We start from the raw sequence: 23,911 nt of genomic DNA, 5'->3' as shown, positions 1-23,911 counted from the left end.
GTAGAACACCGCAAGGTGTGTATTTTGGGATGCCATTCTTTAAAATGTGGTAGTTTAAGGACAATATCAGACTTGTAGTTATTTTCTTCATCTGTAGAGTATCTTCTGCTTTTGGTAGCTGTTCTGATTTAACCATTTGAAGTTATATAATTTTTGACTTAAATATAAATGATTTATTTCATGGGATGCGGTTCTGTGCTTTCTACGTATTAAATGTTAAATATAATACAGTGTGCTTTTAGAGATTTTAGTAATTTAAGGTCTCCGATGCTAGCTGTAAGTTCACTGTGTAATAAATTCCAGTAAATTGGTTTGAAGTTTAGGGAGAGTGTCTTACTTAAGATCACATTGTCCTAATTGTTTGGATCTGAGCCAGTATTTGTGTGACGCAGTGTTAGTCCCATAAACATCTGGCCTGATCTGGTGTCCTACTTGCTGCATGATTTATTTAATTTTTTTTTTCCTGTTGTAAGGTAAGTAGAGTTTTTATTCAGTTTCTGTAACACTGTCAGCTGTCTTCATACTTACATATGCTAGCTCTTTCAGGAGGATATTTCTCAACGTATTTTCTCATCAGCATGTCTTATTTAGACCTACTTTCTAACGGAAATAAGGAACATATTTTTTTTTTTTTTTTGGTGAACCTCTATTTATATCTACATATTGTATATTAAGTTTTGGCAGTATCATGCTCTGGCATATTCATGTGCTCATTTTTCTACACAGTATTGCCTATATTGACCTCAGCTAGATTATTTGATACAAACTGTTAGTCTGATAAGGGCTATTCAAACATAGTAAATTCTCAGTTTACTTGCAAAGATCGTGTGTTAAAACATACATCTAAAAATACTGTCAGATCACTGAGTTCTATTAATAAATCTGATAATAACCTTTTATAGCGCTGTACATTTCCATTAGTGTAAGGCAGATTTTTCTCCTACCTGCAAATTGACATTGATACTGCTTTGTTTATTCTTTCCCCTCTGTCAAACTGTGGTCACTTCTACATACCTGTGATGTGATTGTTTTGCTGACTGTTTTTAGGATTTCATGTGTTGTGCAGTGCTGTATCAAATTCATGCTGGAGTAGCTTGGTACACGTGAATAGGATTATTTCACAATCATTTCAGTGATCAGATAAACTGTATATGCATATTCAGCTGGGTAAATAAGTAACCCAGGTAGTTGTCATGTGTCCTGCTCCCACAATGTGGCTGATTCATTATGGAAAACTTCTGTCTTGCTTACTGTGCATGTGCAGTGCAATTTGCTGTTGAATGTAAAGAACTTAGTGTCAGATAAAGCAGCTGATGTTTCATTTTCCCCTCAGGCTGTAAAAACACCTGGCTTGTAATAAATTGATTATTGACTTACTGATTCTGATAAATGGTTGGTCCAAAACCAAAATGTTTGTGAATGCTCATGGTTTTTTTTCTTTAAAAAAAAGTGTCTAGAAATGTAGCCTGTCTTTGTGTTTTTTAGAGGGGCAAACTGTGATGTTGGCAATGGCAAGTGCTTGTCAGCCAGAACAATGAGTTTAGTCTTGGCACAGTTTCCTGTGGCACCTGGGACTCAAGCAGATGATCAACTTTGCCTTGGTTTTCTTCCTTTGTGCTCATTCAGTTGCTGCTTTGTTGCATCTATAGAGTAGTAATAATATGTGAGATACAGCAATCAACTTCTTGTGGTCTTCAGATACTGCACTGATAATAAATATATAGGTAAGCAAATTCCATGTTTTCAGGAAAGATGACCATCGGGAAACTTCCTTTATCTCATCACCTCTCCTTGCCCCCTCAGTCGTGGACATAAAGTAAGCGTTTGTAAGTGAAATGTTTTGACTGCTTTCTTGTATTTAGTTACCGGATTCTTATGAAGCAGCACTGTAGGTGCTGGGCTGCTTTCTAACTAGAAAAAAGACAGTCCTGTGTGTGCCCCCAAAATTTGATACTGCAAGTAAGACTCATGTGCAGAATGTAGAGCAAAGAAATGTTATTGGTCTCCTGAGAGGTGGTGATCCAACATCTAAAGTTTAAGGTGAGATGAGACTTTCAAGAAAGATTTTTAGTTTGTATGTAAAGTTTTTGGTGTGTTTGAGGGTTTTTTTAATGCTTTTAATTCCTTAGACAGTTATCACAAATACTTCTACTGCTGTGACCAGTAATAATTCCTGAAACAAACCCGTTGATTCTGTAGCTAAATATGTATCTGTGAAGTTTAGAAAAGCTAAAATTAGAACGTGCTTTTCTAAAACGGAAGAGCAGGAAACACCCCTCCCAAAATGCCAGCAGCCCCACCCCTTCCCAGCTTCTGATCTGTGAGGAACAGCTGTATGTGCCTTCCCTCCTGCCTTGTCACTAGATTACGTGTGTGTGGTAAGGTTGAGGAAAATTGGTCAATTAAAATGCTCTCAGTGAAATTCCAGTAGTCTGTGAAAAGCTATCAGTTTGAACTTTTTTTAGCAATGATAAGGTATGAATAAAAAGGTAAAGTCATTCTCAGCTTATTTTCATGCATATCACTTTAATAATTGTTGATTTTTCAACAGGGGCATCTGCCTCTTTTTTTTTTTGTCTTGCTCAGTTGGCTCTTCCCTTCTTACTGTCTCTGTTTTTCTGAGAGCTCCAACTCCTTTTCTACAGTTGTTCCTTTTGAATATACAGTATTTGATGTTTTCTCTTTATTTAATTATGGATACAGATATGCATGTCAGGTAGCTACTATTGTGTCTTTTCTCTCTGCATCAGCATTTTGCCACAGCTGTAAGATGAGGGAGAAAAAAGAATTTAAAAAAACAAAACAAAACCAAAACCCCCACCAATAAACAAAAGACCCCAAACCAACCAACCAACCAAGCAACAACCCCAACCCTATTAAGAGAAAAGGAAAATCCCTAATGATGAGATTGCTTGATCCATCCAGGGATTCACTGATACAGATTTACAAATAACTGTCTAAATGCTACTGTCTCGTAATGAGGTAGCGTTGAGGAGGAAGGTGGAACCTCACTGAGTTGCCTTGTAGTGTGGCAGTTCCGTCCTCTGCTATTACCAGTTCTGTGGGTGGATAGGTGTCTCCGGAATTCAAGTGAAAGCTAATTCATTTGCCTCTGTATGCTGTAGAATGTGATTTTTAAATACAGCATGCAAGAAAGTCCCAAGGGAGGAAAAAGTGTGTTACCCTAATGGTTTTGCAAAAATACAAAGCCGTGTAACCTAGTATAATTTAAACTAAATTACCATTGTTAGGGTGTTTGTGTAGTGTGTGTTTTCGGGTGGGGTTTTTGATTCTTTTTGTTGGTTTGTTTTTAAAAAAACTGCGTGTTGAACGGATTGTAATATAATAAGCTTTTAGAGTAATTTCTGCCTGTTTTGCAAATTTGGCTAGCACAGCACTGGATAGTTTTGCTGCCAGTTGGATTTCCTTAAATGAATGTTTAGCACACAGACTACAGCATGCGTTGGTGAAGTTCTGAAACAGTGAAGACACTACGCCTTCAAAGGAATTATTTTATCAAGTCTGTCTTGCATCAGCATGAAATTTTTTTCAATGCTTTCCATAAGCTGATAACATTTCCAAGGAATATGCAAATTGCACAGTTTTATTTATCTAAAATTCATGCTGCTTATAAAAAGGGATGTGTGCATTATGAATGCAGAAGGTAAACTATGACTAGTGGATTTACTATATGGGTTAAAAAAAAGCATTTGCTATAACTGATCAGGCACAAAGTCTAAAACTTATAGCTATTAGTGATGATAATAGGCTAGGATGGGAAGTGATTTATTTAAGTTGGAAATAATTTCAAACGTCTAGCCTTATGGCTTAAGGTTTTTCTGTTGTGTGATTATAAGTGGGGTTGAAGTCTGAGTTTTAGATGAAATGGTAAAACGGTTTGCAAAAGTTTTCTGTTTACACTGTAAAAAAACTGATTATCATGTGGTCTTATATTTCCCTAATTATTTTTAAACTAGCACATCAGGTTAAGAATCCTTTTTGTTCGTAAACTGGAAGTGATTGGCACTTTAAAAGTACTGTGATCCCTTTTATGTGAAGGACTTAACATGCTTTAATTTGTTAGCTGCAAGAAACGTCTAAATGCGAGCAAGGTTACTCAGTTTGATTCCACCTGTCTGAATTCCTCTCCAGATGGGAGGAATGCATAGCATAAATACAGCTAGAAGAATAAAATCCAGCCTTCTGGAGGCTTGCCTGATGCACCTTGCTTTTTCCAGAGCCTGATTCCTGTACCTAGCCAGCAAGACACTAAAAGATATGTGCCAGCATTAGCATAGTGTGGGTGTGAGGGGTGTTTGCAGTTCCTTACTCAGGTCAGTAGTCCTCGAAGAGAATGATACACGCTCTGCTTTTGTGAGGATTCCTTAGATTCAAACTTGATACAGAAATTGTTTTTGAAAAGTGGTGCATTTCTGCTTGTATTTAAAAAAAAAAAAAAAAACAAAAAACACCACACCCCAAACCAAAAACAAAATGACAAAGAAAAAGCCCAGACAGAAGTCCCACATTCGTGAGTTTTAGTAGTAGTCCCTTGCAATAAGAAGAAAATCCAACATAACTAGAAAGCTACTCTCTTTGGTTTTATGAACACTTCCTAGTCTTCACTGTGTGTAGGTCTGTGGATTTTACTATCAAGGACTATGTAAGCCTTCAGCCACCCTTCACTGAACATAAAATGTAGACTTAACAGAATATCTCAGTAGGATTTGGCAAGAAGCTTGTTTTATGTTAGCCTTCACTTTGTGTCATGGAACTGTTGGAGGGTATTTGTAATGAGGAATGGTGCCACATGCTGCTCTGTAGTAGGTCTCTACAAAGTGTCTCACTGTTTATCTGACGAGATTTATACTTATGTTGCAACTTGGTGTCTGGATTAATAAAAGTGATAGCAAGTAACATTGTCCCTTAGGAAATGGTCCAAACTAGATTTCGGCACATCACCAAGCGGAATAGTGAAGTATTGCTGTTGTCTCATATATGAGTGGTGGATAAGAGGGATTAGATGAAAAAGATTTTTCTTCGCAAATGGCTAATTTAATGGTGAGAGGAGTACTGTGCTTTCAAAATATGAATAAAATTGTTTGAAGAGGTATTTCCAGATAACAGAACTAATAGCTGAGTTTTCTGTATGCTTGCTCGGATACAATGGATTCACAGGGGTGTATGATACTGTTAATGTGAAAAAAAAAATATCCTATTGGAGATTGCAATTGGTAGCTGCACATATAAAAAGAAGGCCAAATGCAGTACTATAGTAGATTTTTTCAAGGACATAAACATTCAAAAGCATTCATAAGGAGATTAGCAATCCTGGAAACATTTCATAGAGATAGGAGACCACTATCTCTGTGGAGGAACATTAAATAGGTACTAAGAATCATAGTTCAGTGATGCTTCCTTAACCAGAGAAAGTAGAGGTGTTTCTTACCTGTTACCTGTGAACAGAGACGCTAGTTTTCTTTTTCTACTTAAACCTTACTGGAATAATCTGACAGCATGCAGAGGAAAGTTGTTGAATCATAAGAGGAATTGGCATACATTGGTGAAGGATAAAATAATTGAAGAAAATAAGCATTCTGGGTTCTGTACTGTTATTTTATAGGGCTAGGCAGAAAGAGAGTGTCTCTATCATAGTATAGGATAACTGTTTTCCTTCACTGGGACTGGAGAGAGGAATAGTAGTAGGCTACTACAGGGATTTCTGTGCTTCAATGAAAAATGGCTGGCAGGGATCAAGAGCTAAGAACTAGTTCATTTCTAGTTTCCTCCTTCTTAAAGCATAACTGTTGAATATTGCAAAATTAAGAATGGAAGTATTCTTGATCTAGTGACACACGGTTAATCTGAGGCATAGCTCAAAATTAGTAACAGCAAAAGTGAGGCCAAGGAACAGAAAGCCTTCATCTTGCAGCAACACATAGTGTCTGGGTTATTTAATGAGTGATTGGTGATGTGGTGGTGGCCATTTTTAATGTTTTTGATCTTTGCTAAATCGTAAGACCAGCCAGGAGGACATAGACGTACAGTTTGGCATGTAAAGCCATGCAAGATGTGAACATGACGTGATGACTAATGGTGTCTCTGTGAGCTGTAAACCGTGACCTTCAATACTGTAGTTGGGAGTACAGCATTTCACCTTGGCTGGGAGAAAGTCTTCCAGGGAGACGGTGGGTTCCAGCCCCCCAGGACTCTGTTGAAGGCTCGAGTTTGTTTTATGCTAAGCATGCATGGCAGCAGACATTAGCATAGAAGCACAGAGCTCTGCCACATATCTGGAAGAAGCAGGGTGTGCCTGCACAGTAGTCCCGTCAGTAAGGGAGGGAGGGGAAGAGAGATCCCATCAGCTATAAAGCATCAGAATCACCACTGTTCTTGGAAATTACGAAGGATTGATGCACTTAATGTAGAGCAGCGTTCAAAAATACCCTGAGCCTCCTAGTGAAGAAAATGGAACTATTGAGTAGATTATGGTGAGGATCAGCTGCTGTTTACTGTTACGAAGTCATGTCCTGGCTATTTGAGATGCCTGACAAGATAATTACTCTTTTTGACATGGTAGAACATAAACAGTTAAGTATTGAGTTTTCTCATTGAAGAGATTCATTACTACAAAGGGGAAGATCTACTTCAGAAAATACAGAAACGTTCTGAACAGCGACAGCTAGTATCAAATTTTGACAGTGTATTAGGACTATTTGATTTACCATCTTCCTGCAGATGACAAGAACCCCTGAGAACAATACGTTTTAATGCTGTTTTGTCATCATTAGCTTTGGCAGTAAATAATCTAACAGATGCCTGTGTATAAGTTACCCTAGAAGAGTGCTACAGATGGTAGTTTCTTTCTTCCTTACCTGTTGATGCGCTGGTTGACACCCAGTTTTCATTTGAGTTTAAGAAAATAAATGCCTCTGAAAGATTCTTCTTCAGATGAAGCTTCTGTAGATGTTAAGGGTCACTTGTTTGCTAAAGTAGTTACTTCCTGGGAAAGTGTTCTCTTAGATGTAATGCATTTTGTTTTCTTGATCCTTACTATTGAAATACATCCTCTCCCAATTTTTACAGACCTTATTTTCACTCCTTTTGTTTATGTGAGATGTGCATCTTAATGTGGGTATATTTTAAAACTGAATTGTATCACTACTTTCACATTTCTGTGGGTTTTTTTTTCCCCTCAAGCTAATGTTAATAAAGTGATGTGAAGCTCAGTCCTACATATGTAATTTAAAATGTGGAAAATATAGTTAAAGGTAAACTTTTCTGCAATTCTCCTATTTCTAGCTCCTGAATCCTCTTTCAAAGGAAGAGTTGGTAGATCATTGCACCAGAGGTGATTGTATTAAAAGCTGACTAAATCTCTTGGAGATACGAAGACAGCAGCATGGTACTAAGTTAATACTGATTCTTAGCTATGTAACTGCCTTTCAGGAATGCTCTTACACTGAGCTGTGGTGTGGGTGGATAGGTGTTGCTGTCTAACTTACTACACGTTAAACAACTTTCTTTTAAATACTAGAGCAATGATTTTTTTTTTAATTTGTTTTAGGCTAGTAGTTATGTTCCCTTTTTAATGAATCCGTGGGGAAAAAAAGGAAAGCGGCTTAATAAGCTGTGAACTGTTTTGATGTTTTAAATTACTAATGCTCTTACATTGTGTACATCCTGGGAATTATCATGCTAATAGTGAAGCATTGAAGGTCGGACTAGATGACCTTTGGAGGTCCCTTCCGGCCAGGACCAATCTATGAATCTATGAATATTCCAGAACATCTCAGGGTTTTCAAGTTGATATTCATACTGTTTGTTTCTATCGCAGCTCCAAGTAGTTGATTAGAAGAACCTACTTAAAGTCTCTAATAACTTCCTTATGGACAGTGTATTCCCACTGTTTTGGAACAGTTTAATGAGTAGCTCAGCACCAAGCCCAAGATACATAAGCTATTTCTGGAATTCAGAACATTTGTTCTTTTTTCATAAAAGAAGTTTGAAAAAGAGCTGAGAAGATAACTTTAAAAAATGCTGTGTGTTGAGAAAAAGTATCCTTAAAGTACCTAGATGGTAACACAGAGTGGTGTTTTATTCTCCTTGTAATGTGACATTGTTATCTTTGTATAATGGCCAATATAGCATGTTTCTCTTTTCCTTTTTTTTTTTTTTGTTTTAGAAGTGAACTGTATTCGCTGGGTGTAAAATCCATAGTAATTTCCTGAGGTAGTGTTAATTTAATCTACTCCAGGATAAATTAAAGCATATGCTCATCTGAGGTGGTAAAATGTGCTGTGTGTCTGTCAATTCTCGGGAACTGTATGTGGAGGTAGGGAAAAAACTAAGATTGCCAAAATAACACTGAGTCAGAAGGAAAAGAACATGAGTCAGAGTGTGAGTCAGCACTGCTCACTGAACTGTTCATCAGTCTGCTAACTTGCTGAAGAAATTGATTTCTGATGTTTTGGGAGGAGAGGAGGAAATGTGCTTTTTCTGAGCCTCTACATAGAAGTATTCCTTGTCTGCCAGCGAAGATAGCCAAGTTGCTTGTGAGTCAGTATGCTCCTTTCTTCTGACTGTTGTGTTATCAAGTTATGAATCTGAGTTGGAGTGATTCCTTCTGGTTATATTCCTCTGCTGCAGGATGTAGGAAAACAGTAAAAACCATATGTGAAGAGTAATTAAACCGGAGTGAGACTCTTTGGTAGAGGATACGATTCACTTATTAGAAATAAGAGTCTGAGAAAACTGGCTTACCAAATTTTATATGTGAGGTAGCAGAATAATTTCATAAGCTTGCTTGATGTGAGGAACACGTAAATGTATTGACATAACGAATACTCTTTGCATTGTCTGCAGGCTTTGGTTGCGCTTAAAGGCAGCAGAGCGGGAACTTGTCCATAACACAGGGAACGAACGTGACAGCAATGTGCTGGAGAGATCTGCTGCTTCCCCATTTAGTAGGAAAAGATAGTTTTGACAAAGTGCCAGGACTCTGTTTATGGAATCATTTTGCAAATATTGATGCGTACTCTGGTGATGCCAGAGTTGGTGGCATGATGGTGTTGGGAGCCCAGTGGCTAATGGTCCCCTCTGATAACAGCTAAAAAGTCAGCTATGTTCTATAAAATAAAGATTAGATTTTTCCCTTCCAAAGGAAGTCCAATAGTTGCTGATTGCAGGGTAGGAATTGTGTGGATTTACAGTGTACAAATACAGAAAATGTGTTTCTTTTTACTGAGGTGAGCAGTGGAAACAGGACATTGCCCTTATATCTTGATCCATGCATTCAGAAAAATGGTACGGCAGTGGGGTACTGTAATACTTTAATCTATTTATTTGTTGTTACTTTTCACATGAAGTGATAGGCAACTTTCTTACTCTTTCTAGGCTGAATCCAATTATTTTATAACTAAGTGAATAAAGTAGAGATCAGTTGTTAAATTACCTACTGCTATGAATGATCCACCTTACCTCAGATCCTTTTATGCACTGTGTGATTATAACATCTCCCGCTTGATGTTCTCTGCTCTCTCTTACTTTGGAAGACTGTTCATATTTCCTCCGTACCCTGTGTAGCAGCTGATTGCTTCCCCTTGGGTTTTTGTGTTCCAATAGTTCACGGAGTTTTCTGCCTACCTCAGAGCTAGCAAAAGTGTTGTGTGTGAGGGGAGGAGACCAGAAGGCCCATCTCTCCTCTGCAGCCTTGAAGATTCTGCCCTGCCACCGCTTAGTGTGGCTGCTGGATATTGTATTGGATGGCACCTGGAGCAGGGCACTGCTTCAATGGTAGTCAGAAAATTGTGGTGTGCAAGTATGAGAGAGTAAAAACTCATTCTTGCTGTCTAGTAGGTCTCAACTTTGATTACTGGATTATTTTTTTAAGGCAATCACTGCAAATTTGGTATTTAAAATAGAAAACTCTCCACTTTTTCCCCCCCTTTCTTGAGAAATTATTTAAAAGCAACTAGCCATTTGTCCTACTGAGAAGGGCAGAGTAAATGGAATGTGTAATCTATGCAGGCATGTACTGAGTGAAACATAGTTTCCTAAAAAGCAAATGTGGAATGAGAATATAGAAACATGGGAGCACACAGTGGTGGTGGTGGCATATTATTGAGGGACTAACTCAGGTCCTTGCTTTCGTACTAGAAAAAAACCCAGACTCCAAATCTAGCTAAAAACTTGTTTTTTGAAAAGTATTTGCTAGCAGATGGTATTAATGGAGTTAGCTGAGAAAATTGAGTGTTTTTAAAAAACTTTGTTATTATAAATGAGTCTTTTTTTAATGTCTTACCACTGTTCTTTGAAGGGCATAGTCTATAAGACATTTGAAGAGGATGTGTAAATATACATTTCTCTACGGGTTGTATAAATATTTTAGTGTGGACAGATTTGTTTACATATTCAGAGTCTGAATGCAGTAAAACATAATTGCTTTCTTCATATTTGTTTTGATAAATGTTTTGATTCTGCTTTGCTGAGTAGGAAGTGTAGGATCTGAAGAATACGTATTTCTGATGATTGTTATTAACGGGGAACCTTTAACCAGTTGAGCAGGTTTAGTGTGGACTGCTAAGTCCATTCTTTTCCCGAATAGGTGGAGTGCCTCATAATTTAGTCTGTGGTTCTCTTGATCCAGGCTCTGGAAAGAACTTTACTTTGGGAATATGAAGAGGTTTTACAGGCTGAGGCTTTGGCAGGTATCTGAACTATCAGCCAGGTTATTTTGTCCCGGATTTAGAAGCTAGAACATGCAAAATGAATTTGTGGTTGGCTTTGATAGGTTGGGGGTTTTTTCCTAATTAAAGAGTAGAAGGTGTGAATTTGTGATGTGATGAGGTAGAGATACTCTGTGTGTCTATGACATGGCTTTCTTGGTCTATAGGTTAATTTTTCAGGAAGGAATGGTGGAAGGCGTCTCTGTTAGAATTGTAAGGCAATTTGCATTTTAGCCTGGAAATCAATACAAGATGTGAGCATGAAGTGATGATTTGCATTTATAATGTAATGTCAGATGTTCTAATTTTTCCAAGATTGTTGAAGTTAGATCTTAGAAGTGCAAAGTCCCCTGTTAATTTCAGTGCAAGCAGCATCATAAAGATAAAAAAGCTGTGTGCACCAAAACATGAAGAAGAAAGTTCTTAAACCCTACGTGACCTATAGCAAACTGCTGCTCTCTGATAAAAATTGATATGCTTCATAATGCTTTCCTTTTCCCTTCATCAAGGAGGAGCCAAAGGGAAGGAGTTAATTGGGGTATTTGAGAGACAGAGGAAAAAGTAAAATATCAAAGAGTTAAAGCAAACTATTAAAAGGGTAGACCAAAAATTGTGCATGATCCTGAATTCATAGTGAAAATGGTGTCTCATTTTGTAACCATCTTGGAACAATGCTACTAATCTTTTTTTTTTTCATCTTTCAATGAGAGATATGTCTCAAACTTCTGCATTCAAAAAATAAACCTATATGTTTACTCAGATATACTTCTGTCATTAAGTAGCCTTCATGATCAACTGTCTTGCAAAGATGAATCACACATTCTTATATACGAAAAGATTTCAAAATGAAAAAAAAAACCCACCCAACCACCTCTACTTTTTTACATTTCAATTGTAACACTTCAGATAAAGTAGTCTCAAAGCTAAGATTTATAATAAAACAAGTGCATTTAGATTTAAATACACAATGCTAAACATTCTGAATAAAAATAAAATACCATAATATATTATTATAATTAATGGAACTGCCTTGTAAAAAATTATCTAGATAACAAATTAAGTAAGATTAGCCAGTGTAGTCTGAATTATAAAGTATACCTTTATGTTTTATATTTTACAGTGCAGTCTAGGGTATAAAGAGTGGTATATAAACAGCAACAGAATCCTAACTTTTTTTCTCTCCCTGCAGGAGGAGAAAAGATACTGCTATTGCTTTATCTGAGGGGGTTTTATGTTATTGGGGCTTGTGTGTTTATACATAGATCTAAGTAAACTTGCTGTGCAATAACTTCCCTGAAATACTTTTTAAGGACATTGGAAGGCAATTTAGATATCTTGCTTAAGGGTACTTAAGTGAGAGAACATAAACTCATAGTAGCAACAAGACAGAATGTCATTGGTGACATGGGCCAGCAATGAAGAGAACATAAATGTAGATTTGCTGTCCAATAGCAGGCTAATAAAGTCTTTGGAACCTATACCCTGTGTAGTAGGGCAAATGTGGGCCATGTCACTGTGCTGGTTCCCCGGGCCCTCACAGAGGACCAGGTGCTGGGATGAAGCCTGGGGTGTGATGGGCTGGCTGGAACCCTGCGCGTGTGGGAAGAGAGGTGGCCACTTTGCTGACAGGACTTGTTCTGGGTGACTGGATCACCATGGTGCCCCTTCTCTGCTGGTGTGACAGTGGCGCTTCTGTTGGAGAGCTGGGCATTGAAAATACCACCTTCCCTGCAGCATGTGCGCAGCTGAAGGACCTGAAGGCTTAGCAAGTGGCTAAGGGTAACAACATTTGCAGCTCTGCTTCAGCTTCGGCTTTTAAGAACTATAGGGTTTCGCTACATAAAACTACATAGATCTTAAAATTGTATACGTCCTAGTCAAGTTGAATCCCAGTATGGAAGAAAATAAAGGTATTTAAATTGTCTTTAAAATTGTTGGTAACAGTCTGGTGGTAAAACTGCTATATTTCAACTGCTGGGCAATTCACGACTTCACTATGAAGGGCAAGATTTGCATGTTGGTATGTTCAGTAATAAATATCTAGTAGTTGCCAAGTATTGAATTAGAGATTTTATTTTTCTACAAAAGGTGAATTTTTCAAGTATTACCACTAAAAAATGACATAAAATAAAGCTGAAAAAGAGTTTTGGGATGTCATCTAGCGTTATCCCAATGTTCTGCCCCAGAAGGGTTACAAAAAGCAGAGCCATTGTTTTTAAAGCTTTTGGGTGATTGAGAGAGGAGGAGGGTGGGGGAAGTTGATGACTCTGTGTAAAAACCTATCCAGTCATATTTTTGTGTCCCCCTTTTTCCTGATTTGTGTTGTGTGTGTGTGTTACTGTCAGATTTAGAGCAGCTGCACTCCTCTGTTGTTTCTCTTCTTAAATTCCTCCTTCAGCATTCTTTTTTTCTGGTCAGTACTTAAATATTCATCTCATTGACATGATCTATTGCTTGCTACTGCTTAACCTTACTTGGATAAAGCCCATTATAGAGCCTAAACCTGTTGTTTTAAAGCGGTAGACAGATTATCTTTTCCCCATCCAGCTGTGCACATCGAAGGCTGTGTAGCTTCTAGGTATTCATCATGACCACAAATGTCCAGTTTGTTACACGTTCTGCTCAAGGAGCAATTTGTGAGTGCTCCCAAGTCTTTCTGGCTGAGGTAGCAGTTTTGTTAGATGGCTTCCTCTTAAGCAAGTGCAAGTGACTTTACTTGAAGTGAATTAGGAAGAACAAAAGCTTTTGGCATAGCTGCAGGCTTCTGACAGGACTATTTTTGGCATAGCTGTTTGCAGAGCGACCGTCTATTTACTACTTTCTTGGGCGAAAATATTTTGTCATCTCTCTCGAGACTTAGACCTGAATACGGAGTCTGAAACTGCATTTGTACTGATATAGAGAATTGAAAGCTTGGACACAGTGATAAGTTTTGAATATTTGTATTGCATAAGTAGCAGCAAAAAATGACTTCACTGCATATTGACCAGTAAAAAAGAGGACGACAAAGCCATAAACATCACTTGAGTAAGCAAAGAGGGCACACCCATGTAGCATGAATAAAGTGTTAAGCATATGACTTGTTTTTGTAAAGCCAGATTTTGAAAACGGGTAACAAAATAGCTATAAAAGACCTCCTGTGTTGTAAAAGGAAAAATTTAATTTTATGTTTATATTTACAGTTTGACTAAACTAAGAATCTCCTTTTTTTTTTTTTTTTAGGGCATCCAAGATGGATCTCAAGTGTGCTCTGGAAGAGTGTTCAATGGCACTGAACTTATTTCTAAACAATAAGTTCTCTGAAGCCCTGGAACTACTTCGTCCATGGTGAGGTCCTGTTATTTGCTGAAGTTACTGTAAACAGATAGCATACTTTACACTATTTTGTAGCTGAAGATTAATTTAAAGCCTCCCAAGATATACTAGTTTTCTTTTATTCCCATTTGTCCAAAGGCATTTCTCCATATCTGGGTTTTAGCAGTGCACTTTTTTCTCCTTAAGATGGTTGCAAAACCTGTTAATGAAGCACTGAATTTCTCTGTTAGAGTTTAAGCTGTCTTTCCTTGTGCAGAGGGAAAAAGCAGGGGCGTGAGGCCTTATCCAGTGTATTTTTCTGAGAATTTGTACAGTAGAATTGCTTTTGACAAGACAACAAAGCTGGAATAAAACTCCAGAATACTCTTTTTGTTGCTTTTTATATTACATTTGAGTCACAGTAGTGTTTACCCTTAAAGCCCACCTTTTGATACTCTGACCAATTCTGCCTGTCCCCCTGTTGCCTTTGTTCCACTGAGAGGAAAAGCATGGCAGTGCAGATGCAGGGAACTAAAGAATGCTGAAAGGTTCGTAGGATAAAACCTAGCTTACCTCTGACTGTGTGGGGAGGCAGTCTGGGTGGCTGTTGTTTAGGTCTCGAATTGGAATCCCATTCACTGTTCATCTCCTGTCTGTGTCTCAAAGATGTGTATGATGTCAAGGGGTGTGACAGTGAGAGGGATCTGTAGCTTGTGTTAGTAGAGTGTGGTAAAGTTCTAGCTCTGCAGTTTGGTGACAGTAAGACTGGATTAAGAATGATGGGTTGGTGGTGTTAGGTCAGTAATATGCCACCAACATCAAGCAAAACCTTGGGAGGATGACACAACTATCCAGTGTTTGCTTTTAATGGTATGGGGAGCTCAAGTGTAGAGAAGGTAGGCAGGAATAAATTAGCTATACTTACACCCAAGCTCTTTTCTCTGAGCATTGTGCAGTGTTACTTGTAATAGAGCAATGCTTTGAGAAAGCCCACCTGCACTTGTGTATGCTAGAACTATTTTGGGGTAGTATGGCAAAATACTAAATCCTACATGCAAGGATTGTGCATGTGTGTATTACTAAATACACATAGGTATTACCCAAATCTTTTTTGTATGTATTGTATATATTTCATTTCGCGTTGTAAAACAAAAACCCACTTGTTTCATACAATAGTGTTTTTATGTACAGTGAAGTATTTGTCTTAGTTAACATTGGCTATGAAGAAAAAAAACTATTCTAAACTCCATGGTTTTGATGCTTTGAGTTCCTGTTGCCTCATAGACTTTGATCTTATATAGCATATTCAGCTAATCTGCAAAGGAGGGCCTAGCCTAGTAAGGAAACAAAAAGCCACCTTTAAAAAAGAACAAGCCCAATTGTTTTACTGAAAAATAGCCTTTTAATGAAAGTTAAACTTAAGTCCTTAAATAATGTAAAAATTTTAGGGGCATGTTGATATATTTAAGAAATAAACACTTAGCCCAAGGGTCTGTCTTCTGGGACTCTGCTAAAATTTTCTGTCTTCAAAAACTGTTTGATAGGTGGCTTCTTGATTTAGGAGGAAGAAAAAGGTTGAGGAAACTGGAGAGGGTCCAACAGAGGGCTAGGAGCATGGCTAGAAGACTAGAACAATCACTGGGATTGTGAGAGCTGTGTTTTAGTTTAGCAAAAAGGAGACTTGGTGATCAATCTGGCAGTGGTTTGGACCTATTGAGGGAAAACTGCAAAGACAGAGACATCTTTATAGTGGCAGATGGTGAAACAAGAGGCAGTCACCACAAGTTGAGGCTTAGAGATTAAAATTGGACATTAGGAAAAGGTACATTGATAGTACAATATCAGAGAGGCTGCCAGAGGGGTATGCATTCTTGATTTTCTTGAACCTCTTGAAACTTGTTTAGACAAAACCTGAGTTCACCTGACATGACATTGGCAATAGTGCTGCTGTAACTGGTAGGTTTGACTATATGACATTCAGTAGCCACATTCCAACAACAATCTTTTTTTGATGGTGTAATTATGTGGAGAAATCCAGGCTAGTTCAGTGTGGCCTCTTATGCAGGACTGAGCATATGCGTACTGGCTTTTCCATGACATAAATGTGGATTTTTGTAACTTTGGATCAGGTAATAATGTTAGAAGGATGTCCTTACTTATGCTACGTGAAAGCAGATGGTTAAGTATTTATGTCAAGGCTTAATTGGCTAAATTAAATAGATATACCAGCGGACTATAAATGGCATATAATTAAGTGCAAATATTTGTGTAACCCAGATTGGATATTTTCTGGAACTTACTGTGACAGTATCCTGTGGAGGCAGATGTGTAGCACCCAGAGGAAGATGATACTTCCTAGGTTATATTTTCATGTCCATTAGTTTGCTACTTTATTCTTCTATCTTTTCACAAATTAAGGTGTCTCAGCATTAAATTTTGTGTTGTAATTTAAAGTTTTGATTAAATGCACAAAACATATGTTTGCCCTAGGTCTAAAGATAGTATGTACCATGCCCTTGGGTACAGCACTATTTTAGTAATGCAAGCTGCTATGACCTTTGAACAGCAGGATATACAAATGGGAATTTCTACAATGAAGGAAGCTTTGCAAACTTGCCAAAGGTAAGCACAAGCAATGAGGTACTTAATTCAGTAAGTGTTCCTTGAAAGTTATGCCGGCTGCCTGTATGTTTTCCAGTATGATGGTGGTCTAAATTTAGAAAGGTGGAGTAAGTGTCACTATCCAATTATTATTGGTAAGGATGTATTTCCTAGTATTTGGGGAAAAAAAGGACTTGCTTGCTCTGGGCATGCTTAGCCTTTGAAGTTACTTAAATGGCTGGATGGCTGCATAGACCTACGTGTGAGCTGACGCTATGTGATTGAACTGCCCAAGTTATTTAAACTTAGGACTACTTGTTTTCCATGGGGATCAAGAATTTTAAAGCTCCATATTTTGAATTTTCCCTTTCATCATGAAAATACCTTTTTTAAAAAAAAAAGTTGTTTTCAAAAGTGGATCCAAAAGTCTTACAGGATTAAGCTTATACTGAAGTTGCTTCTAAAACTAAGTAATTTTAAAATTACTGTTACAAATGTAAATGTTTAGTCACCGTAAAATTAAACGGCTGTTACTGCCACCAGGAATGTTATGAACCTTGGAACAACAATGAAATAGAGTAGAAAGTAGAAGTTATTAGTGACCTTTTTTTTTTTTAATTGAAAACCTTAGAAAATGGATTGTCAAAGCTAAAATGCTTAACAAACCTCTGACAAAATCAGAAAGGAGTGCTTTATTCTATTGTACCAGTTCTTCATCATATTGGTTAGGTCATAATTTATCACGAATGGTTTCCAAAGGAAGTGCCTCCAAATGTTGTTAGTTTAGTCAGCACATTTATCATCAGCTTCTTAGCAATGACAAAAGAAAAGGAAATGGGACAAAATTATCAGATATTAACTGAAGAAAATAAGGGTCAGCAGTTTCTGCCTCTTTTTCAGGTGTGCTATTGTTTCACAGTTTCATCTGAACTATGTTGTATAGTATGTCTGAAAATTAGGTGCATCTTTGTACTTCAGATAGTTTCAATAAGAACTGCTATATCTGCAGGATGCAAACTTCTGTGCATAAGTGCTCTGTTCTTGTCTGTCACAAAACTCATAAAAATGCGAGATAAAGAACTCAAAGGTGAAGAATTGCCAGAACTACATGTGCCTCAATTGAACATGGTTTTGGTATGTGTTATGTTAACATGTAGTGTCATAAACTTGTTGTCAGGATTCTGTACTTTCCAGTGTGCAAAATATTGTGAACAAATGATAAGCTAATGCTCAGTATTTATAATTAATGACTTCCTGGCTTACAAAATACATTCCTCTTCTGAATGTAGAATTGTTTCTTTAGCTGCTTCATCAAGTTGAGTTGTTTGTAAATATAATGAATTCATTTTTGGAATGTCATACTAAAATAAACTAGCAATCTATAACATGGACAGTTGAGATCTGTTGACAGTAAAATATGTGACCTTGGCATCATATCTGGCAGAAAATGCCATAAGATAAGTAGTAGAGCTCTCGTTGATTTTTCAGTCTAATTCTGAGCGCAAGCTTAAGAAATGGAAAAAAGTAATCCATATAATTATGAAGTCCAGTTCAAGCGGCTTGCCCAGTGTCAGAGACCTCTGCAGCTGGTGGATGGAAGTCGGGTGGAAGCTATTTAACACTTAAAGTAGATCAAATGCATGCTTGGAACATCAGTCAAGGTTGGATAGGCTCCTGCGTCTAGATGCGTACCATTGGCCACGATTAGACTACTCAAAGAATTGCAACTACTGGCAAATCATCCTTTTAATAAGAATGTCTATAAATTGTGGTTTGAAATGTTTAAAAACTATAAGTTCAAATTTGTGTTGAAATACTGATCATGCTGTGTGGGTTTCTTTTCCTCTGTGTACAACTGATTTAGATTCAGAAAAAGAAACACAGTGGTGGAATCCTTGTCCAATCTAGTTTCTAAACAGTCAGCGGATCAGTTGAGTGAAGGTAAGTGGTTTATAATAAAATTAAAACAAAAAAGTGAAAAAATCTCGAAAATATCCTACCAACATGTACTAATATACTTAACCACCTAAATGGTGAGGTTTTTATATTTGAATGCAAAGCTTCCCAAAATAGGGGATTTAGCTTAATTTTGGTGTTGGTTTTTTTTTTTGGCTCTGAGCATGTGTGAATTAAGAAAGGAATGCTTTTTGCCTTTCACAATGCAGGAGTGAAGAGAGATGTTTGTTTTGTTTAATTTTTTTTTTACTGAAGACAGCTTCCAAAAGTTTAATAATCATCAGTGCTGTGGAATAAGTCCGTATCATTAGTTGCATTGGATTCTGAATATATTAACAAGTTTTGTGCTTGTCTGTTTTGCCTCAAGGTGTTTTGGGAAATGGTATGAGTACATTGTTCATGGCTCTGAAAATGCTGATCTCCTATTTCTGATTCGGGCAGAATCAAGTATGCTTTTTTTTTCTAACCTGACACAAAAGAATCCTCTTTAGTACTGGGACACGTCGAGCTCACCATGTGTGCACTCTACATACAGCAGCCTTGTGCATGTGGCTGGTCTTGCAGCATGGGTGCAGAGTAATTTGTGTCATGTGTGTTAAGTCAAACATACTTCAGTGCTGCATGAGGACAGAAAGTCCACCTGGTGCTTTCATTTTGCGGAGCATGACTTGGTGAAAACACTTTTGTAGTGTCTTACTGGACTTGGAAAAAGCCTGAGCCACAGGGAGGGTTACTATTCATCTGTAAAAGTTTTTTCTAAGTCGTGGAAGGAGGGTTGGAAGAACTAGTTGCTGCAGGCTGATATTTAAACTTAGGATCAATGGAAGCACAGGAGAGCATCCGCTAGAATGACAAGTAGTCATTTTGCCCTAGTCTAACGTCAGTTCTGGCAAGATCAAAGGTGTTGTCTAAGGAGAAATGAGATAGAAGACTATTTTTAGCTAGCTTCCCAATTACTGCTTCTATTGGGATTTGTGTATTACAGCTATTATACTCCAGTTATCAAAACAACAACTGCAGAATCTTCTTTTTTTTCTTCTCTTGAGAGCATTTTATTTGTTCCATTTATTCCAAAAAAGAGAACATTGACAATAACTTCTCTGATAGTAAATAACCTTTCTTTCTTATATAGAGGAAATGCATGCTGAAATCTGCTATGCCGAATGCTTACTACAGAAAGCAGCTCTCACCTTCGTACAGGTAAAGTTGATTGATTATTTTGTATCTCTGTGTAGCAGTTTAATGGAGAGATATTAGTACTTGTAAAACATCATTCCTGCAATAGATACGCTATTTAAAACACAAACTTTTTCCTAGTGAATGAATGTTATTTCATGGCAGCTACTGAAAGTATGGTAAATGCTGTGCTACCCAGCAAAACCCTCTTTGTTTATATGAATAACCAATGATGTTATTGATACCCAGGAACCAAGAACTTAAGGTATATTGGAGTCTTACACAGATGGTATGTTTAAGTGACTTACATCACATCTGAGAGCATCCAGCACTTGTTTAAAAAGATGATCAAGTATCAGCAAATGTCTTGTTTGAAAGTGCAAGTCTTTTATCACACGGAAAGGATAAAATGTTTCCCAGCAAACAAAACTTAAACTGATGCACACTTATCTCCAATTCAGTATCACGCTCCATGCACTTCTCACATGTTGCCAGGAGCGGTATGGTAATGAATGATTATAAAACGAGTTTTCCTTAGCTTTGCTGAGGTAATAATACAGTTCACTGAAAGATCTGCTTAGTACGGTCTAGAGCTTCTTGTTTGGCTTGTGGTTCAGGGACTTCATGCTACTGTGTTTTCAAATCCTATTTGAAATTTGATTCCTGAAAACTTCAGGAATTTCAGTTAAGTCACTTTTTTTTTTTACATATGAGGGTGTTTTACAAATATTTTTAATGAATGTATTTGAGATAATCCCATTGGAGGCACAGAGATGCTGAGATCAGGTGGATGTAAAAAGTTAATTTGGCAAAGCTTTGTAAACCATTTAATACAGTACTTTGACCAGGAGTGTCAGGAAATATTATTAATGGAATGCTAGTCTTTCCTATACATTTTTTTTATAGTTACTAACCAAATGGAAGCAACCCTCTTTTGTTTTGTGAGGGGGCTTTTTTTTCTTCAAGTGTGGAGAGAACTTTTAAACAGTTATTGAAGGATGTAAATTTAGGACTGTATCAAATGAAAAAAAACCCAAACCTTACGGGTATACTTTCTCTAAAGTAGCACCTCGCTATCCATCGTGTCAGAGATCCATTGCTGTTGACTAGAGTACCCTGTTCTGCTGATTGCTGTCATACCCCATATTTATCATCGTTGACTGACCTTGATTCAAATGAGGATGATGATGATAATGAAAATGTAACCATTTAGAAACAGGTAGCAAGAATGCTTGCACTGAAACACGTGAGTTCGGGTGTTCAGTCCTGCAGGGAAAACAATTGAGGTCTTTTGAAATGGTGACCCTTTTATGGAGCCAGAATTCTGTTGATGGTTCTGAGACTTTTTCTGTGCTTTTTCACTTTCCACATCGTAGATGCTGTCCCCAAGTATTTAAATGTGCATTTCTGAAATGCCTGCATATCTTCCCCTTCTGTGTGAAAGCTAAGAGAAAAAATTCTGTCTTGTTGAGCTGTTAGCCATCTTGCTTTTCAGGAATTTATTTTTGATGGCTAGTGCATTGTGGTTTTATTTTGATTTTTCTATAGGTTAATAAGCACATATGTTGGGTAGTACATGTGAGTAATGTTGATAAACAATGGGAATTCATGTTCAGAGGATTCTTTGGCAGGTTTGTCTTCTGACATGTCCTGGGCTCACTTGTGGGTGTCAGAGTCGGTAGTTCAAAACTTTCATAAAAAGGTCCTACAGCACCATCTGGTGGAGAGCTTTCTTGTTTCATTTATATGCATTGGAAATTCTGTCGAAAGTGACTTTTTTTTCACCCCCCCTCTTAAGTTTTAAGGCTTGTAACATGGGCTTGAGAAGTTTCCCTGATGACTTAAAGCAAGTGTTAACATCAGTCTGAGAGATGAGCCTAACAATTGGAAAACCTTTTTAATATTTCCTATAATATTTAATATTAAATGTTAAGTTATAAATAAATGTGAATTTTACTGGAATACTGTAATAGTTGAATGCACATTTTTGTACAATTAGTTTTTTTCTTCCAGGATGAAAATATGATCAACTTTATCAAAGGTGGCCTCAAAATTAGGACAAGTTACCAAATATACAAGTAAGCCATTAGAAAGCGCTTAGATTCAATGTTGGTGTAAGTAGGTGCAGTTGCATTAATGCCTCCAAAATAGAAATTATATGAAGTATAATCATTACAATTGCTGTAAAAATATTTCTTTTTAAGTCATGTTTCCCCCTCCCTCTTTTTTTTTTTCACCTGCATCAAAAGAGAATGTCATCAGGTGCTACAGATGACTCAGGGGAACAAAAGCAAAATTGAAACTTACTACCAGTTTGAAGGTGGAGTGAAACTTGGAATCGGAGCATTCAACTTGGTATGACTTTTTCAGACTACAGAAAGGGTACTGGGATAATTCTGTAGGATTCTTTGCAGATACGGTACTGTAATCCTGTTTTAAAAATTACACATTTATAAAATGGAGATACAAGCTTTCAAGGTTTTATGCAATACGAAAACAGCAGTGACTTTTTGCATGCATGCTTTCTAGGATCTTTCTACTAATTTATTCTGAATTGTATTTAATTCTCTTGGACTAATTTATGTATGTATTTCTTAAAAAGCAGTTACATTTACCTGTGTGTAGCAGGAATTTTTAAGATGCTTATGCAGGTGGTTACAGCATACCTGGAGTGACTGCTTTTATTCCAACACCCCCATATATACCATTCTTTGGAGTCAGTGACATAGGTAATTACAAAGTCAGAAGAATGAGAAGTAGTTTTCTGAGTTTGTGCAAATGAAAACAGAGTGCATCCACTAGTGTTTTTCTTTACAATTTACTACAGTTGCCTTTTCACATCTCTTGGGGCAAGGGTGAGAATTGATTTCTACTGGTATGTTAGTTTCTGTATCATTCCAGACTGGAGCTGGCCAGTTCTGAGTATGGTCAGAATAACTCAGGTTTGTCTGCACTTGGTCAGTCTTCAAAAGCCAAGGAACTGGTAGATGTCTGTGTTCGTAAGTGCTCTGACCTTCCCTATTCTTCATGAAATCTCCTCAGTAGGAAGCTTAATAGAAAAGTCTCTCCTGGGCAGAATCTGCTAGGATGAGTGGAGCTTTCAAGCACTGACTTTCAAATAGACCTTCTTGTAATGCTTGTTGGAAAGGTGGTTGTGATCTTTTTAAGTTTTCTGTTATTTAGGATATGGGGAATGCAGTTACAAGGGGAACAAAACGTGCCTGTAATAGAGGGCTAAAAGATGGTAACAATAGCTAGTATTTTCTAAAACAAGTATGCTTGCTAGTCTGCTAATTCAGTGCTCCCACAGTAGGAACAAATAGAACTTTTGTGATACCCATGTGTCATTTGATTGGGAGTGAAGGAAGATGACAATTGTAGATTGTAAGTACTACTAAAACAGATAATACTTTCATTCCAAATGACCCACAATTTCCAAACAGTTCTGATCAGCTGAAGACAGAAAAATCTGTCATTTTCTAAAGGAGCACAGCTGGGCTCTGTCTTGCTGTTTCTGTGCTGGATGATCATCAAAAATCTGAATTTCCCCGAAGCTGCAGACTAATTGTATATTGTTGGTCATGCATGTCTATTTTTGAGTTCTTCTGTGGTTTACTTTTTGACTAATGTATAATGGCATTTAATATAGTAGCTGGCATTTTTGGCTCAAGTTTATGGTGGTTATGCTTTTTTTCTTTTTAAATGTATGTAAGTTTTTATTTGTCTTATTTTTGTTTGAAATGTATTTCAGATGCTGTCGCTTCTACCAGGAAGGATCCTTCGACTTTTAGAATTTATTGGATTTTCTGGCAATAGGGTATTGGATCTGATATTTGTCTTTCCAAATTAGTCTTTTGTCAGATAAAGACTGGATGGATTTAACATGATATATTTCACAGTAAAATTATAATGATCTGTATTGTTTATCAGTATTTTAGTGTGGTTGAAAAGGTGAGAAGTTGGCTAGATGATGCAGGCATAAAAGCCCATATGGTGATATCCTGATATTGAACAGCCATGGGAGATGACGAGTTTGCTTCAGAGGGAGTTTTCAAATTGCAATTTTCTTTCCTTTTGCTGATCCTTAAGGAGAGCTTTCTTTTTATCAGCTTTCTTTTCAAGCCTATGCAGTCAAAGTAATGTTCCTCATCGCAGTA

The 23,911-nt window shown here is 37.2% G+C and overlaps 1 protein-coding gene across 1 annotated transcript in view; it reads left to right on the top strand.

The window, feature by feature from the left end:
* Positions 1–23,911, top strand: part of TTC39B (tetratricopeptide repeat domain 39B) — a 79,087-nt gene that overhangs the window by 37,638 nt on the left and 17,538 nt on the right. Inside the window, exons 3-9 of the mRNA XM_074165876.1 lie at positions 13,950–14,054; positions 16,512–16,643; positions 18,487–18,563; positions 19,711–19,778; positions 21,768–21,832; positions 22,004–22,109; positions 23,506–23,571. Of these exons, the coding sequence (XP_074021977.1) occupies positions 13,950–14,054; positions 16,512–16,643; positions 18,487–18,563; positions 19,711–19,778; positions 21,768–21,832; positions 22,004–22,109; positions 23,506–23,571 (619 nt within the window). The remainder of the gene's footprint in view (positions 1–13,949; positions 14,055–16,511; positions 16,644–18,486; positions 18,564–19,710; positions 19,779–21,767; positions 21,833–22,003; positions 22,110–23,505; positions 23,572–23,911) is intronic.

This window comes from Numenius arquata, chromosome Z (genome assembly GCF_964106895.1).
Source record: "Numenius arquata chromosome Z, bNumArq3.hap1.1, whole genome shotgun sequence".
Classification (NCBI taxonomy): domain Eukaryota; kingdom Metazoa; phylum Chordata; class Aves; order Charadriiformes; family Scolopacidae; genus Numenius; species Numenius arquata.
The sequence above is the reverse complement of the archived record's forward strand: the minus strand, read 5'-3'. Positions and strand labels throughout refer to the sequence as shown.